This window comes from Podarcis melisellensis (assembly GCF_964234715.1).
Source record: "Podarcis melisellensis genome assembly, chromosome: 2".
Lineage (NCBI taxonomy): Eukaryota > Metazoa > Chordata > Lepidosauria > Squamata > Lacertidae > Podarcis > Podarcis melisellensis.
In genome coordinates, this window is record NC_138529.1 from 93,052,326 (window position 1) to 93,068,218 (window position 15,893).

General features: G+C 41.4%; 1 protein-coding gene across 1 annotated transcript in view; it reads left to right on the forward strand.

Moving 5' to 3' along the window:
* Positions 1–15,893, forward strand: part of LOC309364393 (contactin-3-like) — a 165,613-nt gene that overhangs the window by 110,983 nt on the left and 38,737 nt on the right. Inside the window, exons 6-9 of the mRNA XM_081901579.1 lie at positions 308–492; positions 8,709–8,845; positions 12,507–12,636; positions 14,874–15,024. Coding sequence (XP_081757705.1) covers positions 308–492; positions 8,709–8,845; positions 12,507–12,636; positions 14,874–15,024 — 603 coding nt within the window. The remainder of the gene's footprint in view (positions 1–307; positions 493–8,708; positions 8,846–12,506; positions 12,637–14,873; positions 15,025–15,893) is intronic.

Sequence of the window (15,893 nt, forward strand, 5' to 3'; positions counted from 1 at the left end):
TTATGCTTTTGGACCTAGAGTGTCCATCAATCCTACCTAGGATTAATGTATCCATCCGAAAGCAATGAAGTCTTGGCTCACTTGACTATGTCTCAATCTTAGATAATGACTGAGTATCAAGTTCTAGATTCCCAGTCAATGAAAGTGTAACAGGTACTCTAGAATAAATTATCACAGTGGTGTGTTGGTGTTGTTTTAAAGTACCAAATATTGTTAATTCCTTCATATGCTGCAATATTTTGTTTCATTTTTAATCAGTTCTTTTAAAATTATCTTCAAAAGCCTTAATTGCATTTGGTTTCTGCAGCCCAGTACCTCGGATTAACTGGAGAAGAGCTGATGGGATGCCATTTCCAAGCAAAGTAATGTTGAGGAAATCCAATGGCATGATTGAAATTCCAAATTTCCAACAAGAAGATGCTGGTCTCTATGAGTGCATTACTGAGAACTCTAGAGGGAAAAATGTTGCCAGGGGGCGCTTGACATATTATGGTAAGAAACCTTTTTTTTAATAGAAAAAAAATGTTGAAATGGTTTAGTCATGCTGGCCACGTGACCGGGAAGCTGTCTGCGAACAAATGCCAGTTCCCTTGGCCTATAGAGCAAGATGAGCGCAACCCCAGAGTCGTCCACGACTGGACCTAATGGTCAGGGGTACCTTTACCTTTACCTTTAAAATGGCAAATGTCCAATTTTAATGTGATGCAGTTGTATAAATATGAAGTCAGAACAAAGCCCAGCTACCATTCAGTGGGACTTTATCACTAAACTGAAAACTATGGAGAGACCTGGTCTTAATAGAGATATTGGATTCCTGTCTCATTACATATGCTAATCATCTGCATACTATCCCTTCCTTTTTTCTGTAGGACTAATTGCAGTCGTTAACAGGTTTACTATACCCATTGAGCCAATCACCCAACTCCTACTACCCTCCTGAGAAAAACCCCACCCCACCCTCCCACTATATATAAGGGTTTGGTGACTTCTATTTCAGTGTATCTGAAGAATTGTGCATGCACACGAAAGCTTATACCAAGAACAAACTTAGCTGGTCTATAAGGTGCTACTGGACAATTTTTTATTATTATTATTTTTATTTTGACTGTGTCAGACCAACACGGCTACTTACCTGAATCTATTTACACAGGGATCTCAGTTTGTTAATCTCACATCATAGAACTTTCCTAAATCAAACCCCCCAAAGGATGATGGGGCATTATGTACATTATGATGAGAACCAGGAGAAATATATTGGTTATAGTTCACTGCCCTCTAGGATCACAGGAATATAGTTGGAGTGAACTGCTTGCAGAAATCCCTTCCCTGGTCTACTTCACCTAGCGCTTTCCTTGTTGGCTTCTAGGTGCTAACTGAAACACTGCTCTTTGTGTAGGCTTTTAATGTGCAAGTTTTTAAAAGAGACTGGACTCTTAAAAGTTTTGTTATTGGTTTCAAACATAGTTTTAAGCTGACGTTGATTGCTATTGGTCTCTGCTTCCATTTCTCTTATTTCTGCTTTTAACAGAATTTCCTTCTCCCAACAGTCAGTGTGCAACTTCCTCTAATGGGACAATTCTCAGTGTGGGCAGCCAGGCAGCCAATATAGAGTACACCAGGTCCAAACAGGAGCAGGACTACTGCTGGCTGAGCTGGATTAAGGAAAAGCAGACCTTTAAAATAAACTTACACCCTTTTTGCTGGCATATATTCTGCTAGGTTGCCAGGCCACATGATTAAGCAAAGGGGATAAGATTAGTGAATCTTGGGTTTGTATTACTCCCTAATGGGGCTTTCTCCAATGGTGAGACATTTCCTCTGTTGAAGATTATTCCTCTCACTGCAAAAAGACTTCCTCCATCACAGAAATGGATGTTGGGACACTTTTATGTCCATATTTCTTTACAAAACATCAGGAACCAGTATCTTTCGTACTTACTATCGGTATATGAGAACTTGTACATGAAAAGTGCTTTTTCATATAATGATGTCTATGGTGATCATATTGAAAACATAAGCCCAGTTTTGATAATATCCTTTAAGTATATATTGTTTTAATCTCTGTACCAGTGAGCAGTTTATCTTTTCGTTTTGTCTCAGTGGAAGCTGTGTCTGGTTATAGATTCCACTGTAGAGATCTGCATTCCTTTTCAAGTCTATATTTGAGCAATTTGCTCTCTCTTACATTTGGTTGATCCCTGGTTCATAGGAAATTATTTCCAGTAAATAACAACAAGAAGAACAAAAAACAGCCAGTGACAGTGTTTTAGTGATTCTGGAAGACTGGTGGTATCTAAAAGGTCTTAAATATGACATGTGCTGTTTCCTGGAATAACGTCTGACAGGAAGTTCAGAAAAGTTGATGTTGCTACTTTATTGGAAGATAAACGTGCAAATGGTTTAGCCTATTCATAAGATTTCTAAGCTGTGATATCTCCCACATTGTGACAAGTTCATATTTTGAGTCACAAGGTGATATCACCCTCAATTATGGAAAAGATATATTAATCAAAAAAAGAAAAAGAAAAAAATCTCCCAGTGTGCAGAAAAGGATGAAAACCTTAATTATAAGTAGACATTTTCTAACTATAAACCAGTTAGCATTCTATAAGCGTCACCCAGGCAAATGTCAAAGCAGGAAAGATTAAATAAAACTGGTTAATCCTGTCATATGGATTACAGTGGAGAACTGATAATATAAACTCTGTATCACTTTAACATATGAGGTGGTTATTTATGGCTAGCATAGCAACTGAATCTCACCCAACCCAAACATATTTGATGGACCATCTGAATGGTTGGGGCACTGTGTGATATGGAAAGCTTCATATACAGCCAAACTATAGATGTGTGGGTGCGCACATGAGCATGTGATGTTTCTTGTTGCTGCTGCTGCTGGTGGTGGTACATCATCATCGCTGCTGCACAGCATACTTACTGTATGATCAGTTATTTTAATCAGTGTAAGAACGTAAGAAGAACGCTTAGGTTTGATGAGGCCCTAAGCTACTGAAGGTAATGCGGCTTTTTATATGTCCAGCTGTCCTTTGTCAACAACAATTTTTTGCTGTTTTTGTGCTGAACATATGCTATATGGTAATTTATGGACCTAATAGGTATCTAAAGCCATTTGCACATGTTGACATGCAACCAGTCAATGCAGAATGTAGGCACCTTATATATAAAGGTAAAGGGATCCCTGATCATTAGGTCCAGTCGTGACCGACTCTGGGGTTGCGACGCTCATCTCACTTTATTGGCCGAGGGAGCCGGCGTACAGCTTCCGGGTCATGTGGCCAACATGACTAAGCCGCTTCTGGCAAACCAGAGCAGCACACGGAAACGCAGTTTACCTTCCCGCCGGAGCGGTTCCTATTTATCTACTTGGACTTTGACGTGCTTTCAAACTGCTAGATTGGCAGGAGCAGGGACCGAGCAACGGGAGCTCACCCCGATGCAGGGATTCAAACCGCCGACCTTCTGATTGGCAAGTCCTAGGCTCTGTGGTTTAACCCACAGCGCCACCCGCGTCCCTATATATAGAAATGAGCAAACCAGTGATATTTTAGGGAGAAGACCAGCAGGCGGGGCCCATTACTTACATCATAGGAGCCTACACAACACAAAGCACTGTTGCTGTGTGTAGGTTTTATTTTATTTGTTTTTTATCATATGTTATGGAAATGTACATCCAGTAGTTTTTTCCTTCAAAAATTTTTGGGGCCCCTAAGAGAGTGGGGCCTAAGCTATAGCTTGTTTAGCTTATGCGTAAATGCGGCACTTAGAACACTGCTGGATCAGGCCAATGGTTCATCTCATCCAGAATCCTGTTCTCTCAGTGGCCAACCAGATGCTTGTGAGAAGCCCCCAAGCAGGAACTAAGGGCACCAACCCACTTGTGATTTCCAGAAACTGACATTCAGAGGCATACTGCCTCCAACAGTGGAAGCAGATGAACAACCTGTTTTTCATCTCAGACTTAATTGTCACAAGTGTCTAGAAGCAGCAGTGGACTAGCAGATTTGACAACTGCACCTGAATCCCTGTCAGTTTGCAAAGGTCATCATTCTGTGGCATTTTTTACTTTGCCAGCTGAGGGTTCCAAATCAGGCTCCCCACATGATAACAGATACAGCAGTGTTGTGGCTGTCACCGTAACACCCCTTCACCATTCATCCTAGTCAATATTCTATGCCATTTACTAATGACAAGAAAACCGTTGACGATAGCGTTCAATCCACCATGCTCTCTCTGCAGCTGCAGGAGGGGCCCACAACTGACAGACCTTAGTCTCTCCCAGCAGCAAATATAAGGCTATGAAGGACTGCACTCTTATTATTTTATATATACAATACATAGCAAACTGTAGCATTATATTCCTTTATGGAACAATATATATCACAAAGATTTTTGGGACAGCATTTCTTATGCGCTGCCTGTGTGCATTGCTTAGCCTTTGCAATGGGAAGTGAAACATTCCTTAATTTGCTATTTCTACAATAAAGAAATGCCTTTCTTGGGGATTTTTTTAAAAAAAACAAAAATGTCAGCTTGCAAAATAGTTTTATATTAAGAAAACAGCAATATAGTCTCTTGGCGTTCAGTGTGTTCATACTTTAAAATGCACAAGAGGTTATCTTGGTATTCTGCATCTATTTCTTACATTATATTGCTTCTTATCTCATAGCAACTTCTCTCAAAGCAATGATTATGTTAAAAAAGAGAGCAAAGGAGGGCAACAGTGCCCTTAAGATTCACAAAAGGAATCTGGGGGGGGGGGGGGTCAGACAATTGGATAAAAAAACAAAGAATGTCTTCTAAGACATAGTACGGTATGGACAGCTTGTGGGGCAACTGGGAAGCTATGACCTTTGCATCAAAAGAATAAAATGCCAGCTTCAGATATCTAAGGATTCAGTTGCTACAGTCAATTAGTTTGCTATATTTCTTCATACAGAATTTTCAACATCACATTACAGAAGGATTCACAAACGCTACTGCTAGACTTTCAAATCTGAGGGAGCAAGTTGGCCTAAAACAAACTGATGTAAATTAAGCTGGTGTAAAGTGATGCCAGGTCCAAACTCCATCCATCAGAAGTTCTGAACTCTGTTTAGGAGTGGAGTTACTGTTGGTTGAGCCAGCCTAAGCAGAGAGGGAAAAAACAAGCCTTTCAAATAGCGTTTCAGTTATATCACCATTTAAGCCACCATTTTGATGGGTGCCAGGTTGCCAGATCATGTGACTGAGCTGAATAGGTTTGGGATGCAGCTTAAGACCTGCTTCTCTGGTCCTCCCATGCCACACCTGTTTTTCCAGATCTTATGCAAGTTTGAGAGCCACTGGGATGGGATGGGTTATGCCCAGCTGAGCCGAAGATGAAAGAGTGAAGTCAGCATAGCCTGGCTGTGTCAGAAACCTCCCAGCTCAGCTGGAGACCTGCTGGATCCTAACCCACTTGTCCTGGTATAGGATTTCTCCTTTGTACTGTAACCCTTTGCCTTAGTCTCCAATCCTACATGTGCTTACCTGGGGGTCCCACTCAGCTCAGCATGGCTTACTACTACAGTAAGTAGACTTGTATAGGATTGCACTGTTAGTCACTGGTGCCAAGGTTAGTCACTGGTGAGGTGGGGTATTTCTCAGAAGTGTAGTAGGAGATGGGTGATTGGCTCAATGGGTATGGTAAACCTGTTGACGACTGTTAACAACAGTTAATGACTGCAATTAGTCCTACAGGAAAAAGCAAGGGATAGTATGAAGATGACCAAAAATAGCTTTAGCATGTGTAATGAGACAAGAATCCAATACAGTGGTACCTCGGGTTAAGTACTTAATTCGTTCCGGAGGTCTGTTCTTAACCTGAAACTGTTCTTAACCTGAAGCACCACTTTAGCTAATGGGGTCTCCTGCTGCCACTGCGCCGCCGGAGCACGATTTCTGTTCTCATCCTGCAGCAAAGTTCTTAACCCGAGGTAATATTTCTGGGTTAGTAGAGTCTGTAACCTGAAGCATATGTAACTAACCTGAAGCGTATGTAACCCGAGGTACCACTGTATCTCTATTCAGACCAGGTCTCTCCATAGTTTTCAGTTTGGTAATGAGTTGTAATAGTAAATAGTTCAGTTGGCTTCTGCTCCGTGCTTCAAGACTGTGCTTCTTAGTTCATTGGCCCTTCCGAGTTCTGGCTCTACTTTACCCTTATACTGCTTCTCTCTGGATCAGCTACTGCTAACCTCAGTTGCACATTCCCGACAATAGCAGAAGCACAAGGAGCTCTGAATGTCTTTCTCTGTTTAGCTCTGGAATAGCGAGGTCACAAAATTTCAATGAAAAGTTAAAATAGATTATTGTCACTCCCTCCTAGAGCCCTACTATATGGCTTCAGCTGTGCTAAAGGGCAAAAACTAATGCTTGGACCCATATATACTGACTGTGCTGAAGTCATGGTACTTCCTTCTGAATATAGACTATTGTGGTAAAACAATGGAGATGCAATAGCAAAAACGTTCTTTCCTAAAAAGTTTAATTACAAACATAGGCATTTAAGCATAAGTTCTATGCTCCATAAACTTAAAAGTTGCATTATTTAAATGTTTACTTAATGATGTATTTGAAATGTGATGGAATTACAGATTTTCCCACTGATATTAAAAAGTACAAGAAAAGTAATACCCAAAATCTATGGGCTTGCATTCTCCTCCTGTTTGATTGTAGTAGAGCAGAGGCTGAAGAAGGAGAAAGAGGTAATAAATTTGTGCAATTGCAAATGTAGCTATTGAGTCAAGGGCACCCTAGACTAGGATGGTGAAGGTTGAGCATCAGCTGCATTCTCCAGGGTTACAGAAATTAGATATTAGAAGAGTTTTAGCAGAGCTCTAAGACATTGCCAGAGTAATCCTGTCTGTGAGTTATGCCCACTGGTCAGGACTACTAATTCTCCTGTGTGCACAAAGCACAATTCTGCACTGGCAGGAAAAATTACGACAATGTGGTAGTAGAGGAAAAATACAACCTTCAGGATTCAGCCACATCACAGAGGAAAACTAGGTTGTGACCTGGAGAGGAACAGACTTAAATTAGAATCCCATGTTCATTTAGGATCTTTTTCTCAACATACATATAATCTTAAACCTGCAGAATAACTGGTATAGCTTTGAACATTCCCACCAGAATCATTGGAGAACCCCGGATAATTCACCCCAAGGTTGAAACACAAAGGGAATAGGACTGAGCATGTAGCCAATTATTGCTACAGCACCAGAGGTATAAATTTCAAATGGGGAAGATAGATCTGTCTCTATACACACTGATACGGTTTTTATTATGGAATGTTAATGTTAACCATTGCAAGGTACCTTGAGCAGCTATACACATTAGAAAGGTACAATGAAAATCTCAATATAAATAAAATACATACAGGGATGAGTGGTGAGGCTACAAGGCTTCTTGGCCCATGAACAGGATAAGCAGTTACTGTTGTAGAGTTACAGCTCCACGTGCCAGTCATTGTGGATAGCTATCACAGTACATCTTTGTGGGCAGATAGATCTCTTCCTGACACCTAGGAACCATTCACCCACAATGGTACCCTTTGTCACACCATAACAGGCCGGATACATATTCCCCCCACACTCTAAACCTGGCTTTCTGGAGCAGGGGACATTGCTTCTGGTTCTGCTTCATCTGCCTCCCCCCGCGCCTGCCTTTAAAGTTATTGCTGCTGTCAACCACTTCCCATGATGTAGGCATTGCCTTCATCTGTGCATTTATCTAAGTTGGGACTCAAACCCATGTTGGGTTCACTCTCCTTTCCCACTGAGCTACTGGAGAAATCACAGTGTTACCCTCCCCTGGGTTTGCTATTATAGTTTTCATTCTTCTTGCAGGAGTTGTGAACATGTATGCATGAGTTCCACAGTAAGACTTGTATCCTTCTCCTGAGAAGCCTCTAGTTTTCTATGTTGGGCCTTCTTGTACAATGAGAAGCACAGTAGTCTCTTTTCCAATGGCCTAGTTATACATTGTAAGAGTGCACTGGATTGTGTTATATCATGAGCTCATTTGACTACCACCGTACTTTGATTAATGCCTTCTGTGCCTGGGTGATGTAGGCGTATTACTGTTCCGCAACATCCTTATTTCCAGGCACACTGTGGTATTGCCTATCAGTGTTGCTTCTGTTCACTGTTCCTGGGTGTGCATTGTATTGTGACTACCTTATGTGGGCATGAAGCCTGCCATAGTAACCCCATATTATGTAGTGGAACAAAAGCATCAGCATGCTCATCTCACTTTTACATAACAGTTCTTTGGGTGTAGAACAAATAGTTGGCGTCTTTAAAAAAATGACGTAAAAGGCTCAATAAATCAAAGATGCAAGGAACTATTTTGCTGGGTGAGGAAATTTCATGGCTGCATACTCTCCTTTATATGGAAACTTTCCTCCTGGCTGCTTATGCGTCAGTGAGGCATGGCATCGAAATCAGCACCTGCCGCCGTAACGTTAGTCGTGTTAACAGGCCTAAGTAAAAACACAATGTGACATTAATGTATCATTTAAGGAATTTTGTTGTTGTTGTTGTTCAGAACATTCCCTGCATTTACTGTTGGTCAGCTGCTTTCCTAACATGCTTCTGTTATCACCTTCTTGAAGAACAATACCCCTCTTTATTAAGGCTTTCTTATCCTTTTGCTTTCCTTTAAAGCAAAGCCTCACTGGGTTCAGCTCATAAAGGATTTTGAAGCTGCGGTGGAGGACAACTTATACTGGGAATGCAGAGCAAGTGGCAAACCCAAGCCATCCTACAGGTGGCTGAGAAATGGAGAGCCTCTGGCATTGGAGGTAATGGTGGCTGTTCTTTCTTTGGGCAGGGGGTGGGGTAGGCATTCTTGCATATATGTAGACCATGGACTCTGCACAAGTAACTCAAAACGAGCTGACAAAGGATAATGTTATGCCTCAAATAGCTTCTGCAGTTAATTGTTTACCAATAGCAAATTATGCTTAAGAGGATTTATTCTTTGGCACATGGGCTAAGCTGCATTGCCAATGTACATGGTGGTGTTGGCACATGAAGGTTGTGCGCCCATCATTTCTGCCTATTCTTAAAATTACTGTTGAATTGCTTTGGTTGTACTGTATGTAATGCTAATCCGAGTCTGTTTATAAATGCGATAAATAAACAACTCAGAGCAGATCCATTAAAATTAATGAGCCTGTCAGTCATGTCTATTAATTTCAGCGGGTCTATCCTGTGTAGGACTAGCATTGTATACAACTCATGGTTCTTACATTTACATGAGCAGTTAGCCAGGTTATCTATCCTACAAAGAAGGGTGCCTCCAGGCTTAATGGAAGTTATTTTCATCCTGTATCACATTGCAGGGTGAGAGATTGTCTTCTGGCTTCCCTCATATATAATCATTTCTGCACTGTTTATGTTGCTCACTTATGCAAATCAAATGGAAAGGTTGCACATAAAAGCACAAGAAATCAAGTCTATTGAGAAGTGTCATTTTGCCAACTCAGTCAGCTTCCCCTTCCCCTTGCTGAATAGACAAAAGCAGTAGATGGGGAAGGCAGGGGAGGGCAGAACGGTACAAAATTCATTGGCAGGCAGTTACTATGAAAATTACAGTCTAACAGATGTTTGTTGTCTCACTTTTAGTATCATCAACGTATGTGAGACTGAGAATATCAACTTTATTCGAAGAATACTACAGTGGTACCTTGGTTTAAGAACAGCCCTGTTTACAAACTATTCGGTATACAAACTCTGCAAAACCGGAAGTAGTGTTCCGGTTAGCAAACTTTACCTCGGTCTAAGAATGGAATCCGAACGGTGGAAGGGCACCGGCGGCGGGAGGCCTCATTAGGGAAAGCACACCTTGGTTTAGGAACAGTTTCGGTTTAAGAACGGACTTCCAGAACGGATTAAGATTGTAAACTGAGGTACCACTGTATATCACTTTTGCACATTTCTAGTTGCTGGTTTCAGGATCAGCATTTGTCAGGCAACTGTTGTTCAGTTGGACAAGATTCCTAGTAGACCAAGTACAGTGATAACTAACTTAGTAGTAGGGTGATAAATAACTAAGAGAGGAATTCAGTGTAGTGCTAAGTTAAAGTCCCTTAGCACTAGCAGAATTTTTTGCGCTAGTGGAATGGTACTCATGGCTGGTTGCACAACAATTTGCTTGGTTTCGCTTTAATTCCGATACTTCCTATTGTGCAATCTGTTGCACAACAAGCTTTCTGCGCGCATAGCTGTTGTGCAGGATTTCATATTGTGCCCCCATTATTCTTGCCCTTCTGTTAGCACAACAACCCTCCCGCTGGCAGTCAGAGAACGCTGAATCTGAGCCTAGGGTTGTATCTAGTGCTAGTTCAAGATTCTATATACATGTATGGAGGATGCGGGTGGCGCTGTGGTCTAAACCACTGAGCCTCTTGGGCTTGCCTATCGGAAGGTCGGCAGTTCGAATCTCCATGATGGTGGTGAGCTCCCATTGCTCTGTGCCAGCTTCTGCCAATGTAGCAGTTCAAAAGGACACCAGTGCAAGTAGATAAATAGGTACCACTGTGGCGAGAAAGTAAACAACATTTCCGTGCGCTCTGGCACTTGTCACAGTGTCCCTTTGTGTCAGAAACAGTTCAATCATGCTGGCCACATAACCCCGAAAGCTGTCTGTGGACAAACGCCGCCTCCCTCGGCCTGAAAAGCGAGATGAGCGCCGCACCCCATAGTCGCCTTTGACTGGACTTAACCGTCCAGGCGTCCTTTACCTTTACCTATACATGAACATCAGTAACTTAATAGGAGGTGATTCTGTGGGGGGGGGGGGAGAAAACTGTACACAGACTTATATTAGGTCTGCAAAAGGATGTAGGGGGAGGGGACTCTATAGTCTATAGACTCTGAATTTGAAGATAATCCTGGATCTCCCCAGCCTATGAAAACATGGAAAGCAATATTCTTAAATGAAATGGGCATTTTAAGAGCATATATTGATTACAAAATTGAACTGGCAAATAAAAAAAAGTTCCCTGAGAAAGTTAATGAGTTTGAGATTATGGATTTTAGAAACCTAATAATTGCAGATAAATTAAGTGGGCTAAAGTGTAAAGTTCCCCAATATGATGAGCAGTTTCTTCGTGCCTTTGTTCACAGACTGGATGATCTGAGAAATAAGACTCCTAACGTTATTTTGCCAGCAGTAGCTGAAAGGATCAGAGTCGAAAGCATTGGTTATAATTATTTCTCACCTCTATGCACCTTTGAAGGTGAGGCAGGGAGTGATACAGGAGAGGGCCTTTCCTATGGTGGGATCCTGTCTTTGAAACTTACTCCCCAGGGGAGCTTATCTAACACCATCTCTGTTATATCTTTATGTAAGGCAAATACTGTTTTTATTCACCTAGGCATTGGAGGATGTTTACATCTGCTGATGGGATTGCCAGACTTCAAAAGTCTCTTTAGTCATATCTTCTTCTATCACATTGTATTGTATTCCTCTTCATTGGGGAGTGATTTGTAAGGATTTTAGTGTGATTTGTAAGGCTCTATTACTAATTTCTCTTCTAGTCATGTTAGTATTCTTTCTTTCTCACAACTGCAAAATGAATCCCTCCGTGGCTTTAAAAAGTCATTCCTAAGTGAGAATCATGGACCACAAAAGTGATGGTGGAAATGTGATACTGGCCAAGGGGGCTGAGTCCTGCTGCCCAGATGATCAGGCAAAAAACCCGTGCTATTGCAGTCAAGGCTGATTGATGTTCTCTAAGTGCCTCTAAAGATAAATTATAAGTTCTTAGGTTTCTTTCTTTTTATTCATGTGTGCATAAATTGTGATAAACTGATTTCTGAATGTGATAGCATATAACATTATTATTTGCATATTCAATAAGCAATGATATAAACTTCCATCTACCGTCTGAATTCGTGCTTCATGTATATATACCCTGTTCAAGGTGAACAAGACCTCTGTTTCTTTCTCAAAACGCTACACCCAGTCTCTGGAGTTGTAATATGACTTGACATTCCGAAGGAGCAGAATTGAACCCCCACCCCATGCCAGGCTGCAAAACCATTTTATAGAAGTAGGCATGCTTGTAAGCACCAAAATTAAAGTGAGTTGATCCCCAGGATTGTTAGGAATAGGGCACATTGACAATCAAATCCAACTCAATTTTCTCGGAATTCAAAAGAGGATTTTCAAAGCTGGTGTTCCAGTTTGAGGCTTATATCTGCTGGATAGCACATAAAGCCTTGTAGCTCATAAAGGCCATTATTACTGTTATTATTGTTGTGCTACTCTCTTTGGTCAGAGCATGCCAGAAACTTCACAGTTGACTCAAGCATCAGTTAAGCTACGTTTAAACTCTTCAAATGAGATTTGATAAAAGCATGGGGTATAGTTGTGCAGTCAAAATAGCTTCCCGTGTCTCTTTTACCAGTCATTTAAAGGCATATACATTTCTAACTTTTGCTTTTGCTGTCCAGGGAAGAATACAAATCGAAAATGGGGCTTTGATCATAACAAACCTCAACTTGACAGATTCTGGCATTTACCAGTGTATTGCAGAAAACAAACACGGGACAATATATTCCAGCGCAGATCTCAGAGTTGTAGGTAGGTCTAAAATTTCCTATCTCTTTCATAGAATCGTTGGGTTGGAAGGGACCCTCAGGGTCATCCAGTCCAACCCCCTGCAATGAAGGAAACCTCCCCACAGTCATCCCTGAGTGGGCTCGAACCACCGGCCTTCTGATTAACAGCCAGATGCACCAATCCATTGTGCCACTGTTACTAAATATGTATTTCCATGCCATGTAGTTGTGAGAATGATTGCCTTAAGAAAAAAAACAAGTGGCAAAACTTGGGGTGTTGTTGTTTTCTCATCGCAGCAAAGCAACTTCTAATTGTGGTGCTGCAATACTTTACTCACCTGCATCTAGAGGATGTATTAGATGGGTGCGGGGGTGGAAGATGAAGCCTGGTGTGTTTTACAGCCCAATCATTCACTGCTTTAAAACGAGGACACCAAGATAAATTATTAATTAGGGGGAGAGCAGAGACAAAGGCTTGGATGCAGTCCCAGAGATTAAAACTAATCACACGATCTGGAAGCAGCTTCGGTTCAGCACATTACTCAGGTGTGCTGACCTTCTGCATCACGGCCCTGGTATTCCTGGGAGAGCAATGTCATTTAAAAAGCAATAAGATGGGTTCCTGTGACCCCTTCCTTGATTATGGAGACAGGGGCCAGTTACTGAGGTTATGCCAACTTGCTTTTGAAAACAAATGGCAAACACTCATCAAGGCTGAGTGCTTGACTCTCGGCGCTTCCACAGAATTCTAATAACAAGCACCCTTTTTCACTGATAAGGCAGTTGAGAGAAGCCTTGACGACCACCTCGTGCAGTTTCCTTTTAAGCATTTCTAAATAGTTACCAGCACCTGTTCATTGTTACAATTCACAAAGGTCACATCAAACTATCCTCACAGCTATATACAACACATGGGGTCGTATCCAGCCAGTGCAAGTTCTCAATCCTCTCCTTTCCCTGTGCAACCCCTAAATCTCACCCACAACAGATTTAGGGGCCATGCTGGGAGAGAGAATGGCAGGGAAGTTCCACTGCACAGCCCAGAATTGTTATGCTAGCAGAACTGTGTAGTTGGAACCACACACGGGCTATATTTGGCCAGTTGTCTCACTCCATTTGTCACTTGTAATATAACCTGCTCTATTTGTACTGAAGAGCATGAGGAAGCCAAGTGGAGCCTGCTAATGGTTTGAGGTTGATTGCAAGGTTATTAGTTTGAGAGTTTTTTTGTGTGCCAAAAGCAGTTCTCTGATATTGCAGCACTCGATAAATTTGCAAAAAAATATAAAAAAATTACTTAAATATGAGCCCAAAATCAAACTAAAGGTCAGCTCGCATGGCATCATTTTAACATTGCCCTTCTGCTCTTTGAAGTTATCCTAAGCTGTGTATTCCAAGGAGACCTGTTCTGCTTCCATTTTGTGTTCCTTCATTAGCACCTTGGCTGAAGAGGTTCCATATTTTCCAAAATGGTTGGCTGGCAAAGAACTCACAAACCAAGCCCTAAATGCGCTTGAAAGCCTCCTGCCAAAATCTTCTGCTGAAATGAACAAGGAAGTGTTTTTCCTTCGGTCCATTGCTGTAGCACTTCCCAAAATTGTTAATGTTAAGTCTTCCTCATGTTCCTGATGTAATCAAAGCAATGCTGTCACCTGCTGATTAGCCATGAAGAACTCTGATATTATTTTGGAAGAAACAATCATTTTGAACTCCACCTGAAGCCTAGACCAATTGTTTTGGGGCCCTTCCCAGTCTTACTAGTAACAGCACGATAGTATGTGTTTCTTCGCCGCCACCAGACTGGTAAAATGAAGCAGCCATCAGCATTATCCCATTGTAACCCACATCCTGACATGCTAAAAGTTGTGTCCTTATGCAGTTTCTGAAATCAAATTATATTCAGAAAAGCCAGTTTCTCTGGATAGCAGTCACTGGGAGAAACTGGCGGAAGAAAGATGTACCCTGCTTGTGAGCTTCCTGCAGGCATCTGGTTGACTGTTGTGCAAAATGGAATTCTGGACTAGATAGACTTCTGGTGCGATCCAGCACGACTCTTCTCATGTTCAATGAAATGAAAATGAAGTATGCGTTTAATTCCAGCTGAATTCAATGACAATTTAATGTGTGATAATGTGCAATGGTAATTCAGATTCTTCGGTGGTTAAATGAAAAACGGGCCTATTTTAACTCACGGGATCCACTGAGGCCATGGCAGAGAAAGTTGTGTTTCATAGTTAATATTCTTTTTTCTGCTCCTAGCCTCTGCTCCTGACTTCTCTAAAAGCCCGATGAAGAAGCTGATTCAGCTTTTAATTGGCAGCACAGCTCATTTTGACTGCAAGCCGAAATCTTCCCCTAAAGCGACGACTACTTGGAAAAAGGGAGGTGAGCTGCTCCAAGAAAATGAAAGGTATTATGTGAATCATGAGTGCTTCCATACTACAATTTAAACTATTATTCTTAGTCCCTATCCTGAATAATAATAATATGCACTAATCTAAACGTGGTAATAAACATGCAAACACAGCTTTCGTAAAAGTAATTGAGCTTCTCTTTCCCCCCTTTTTGGATCCACCAGAGTAACATTCAAGGCCACTGAAACAACATCCTGTCTCCTCAGTTCCCCAGCAGATACACTGCACATAGATTTGGTCTTTTTCTGATTATATGGTTAAGAACGGTAGCTACAGAAGTGTTGCAACACTTCAGAGAGCGATTTCTTGTGAAGTGGTCTTTCATACACACAACAGCCTGCCTCGCAAAATGCATGAGATAGGGTGTGTACTTGTTGTAATGTAATATATAAACACAATACACAAACACACATAGATTGCAACAGCAAGGAATTTTAAAGGATAGGAACTGAAGATACCAGGGTTACAAAAAAGGAGCAAAAGCCTTAATAGCTAAATAACTTCTGCTTATAATACGAAGGCTGGAGTGGAATCCTACACACTCTACTAAGGAAGAAGTCTGACTGATTTTTTTCCTGAGTAAACATACTTTTGTGAGTTTGCAGTGCGGGTTAGGCTGTATACCTGACCAGTAAAGTGAAATTGAAGTATGTTCCTAAGCAAACAAAAACAAAAATACTTTATGCCCCAGGAAGCTTATAATCTAAATTCAGTTAGTCATGCGCAGAAGAAAGAATAGTGGAAAGTAAGCAATAGGAAAGGCGGGGAATGGATGTGAGCAAATGCAGAACATGTACCTGGGCTTTGTTTCACTTGAGCGTGAGACCTAGGGAATTAAGACAAAGGCTTCTCAGATGAAGGACAT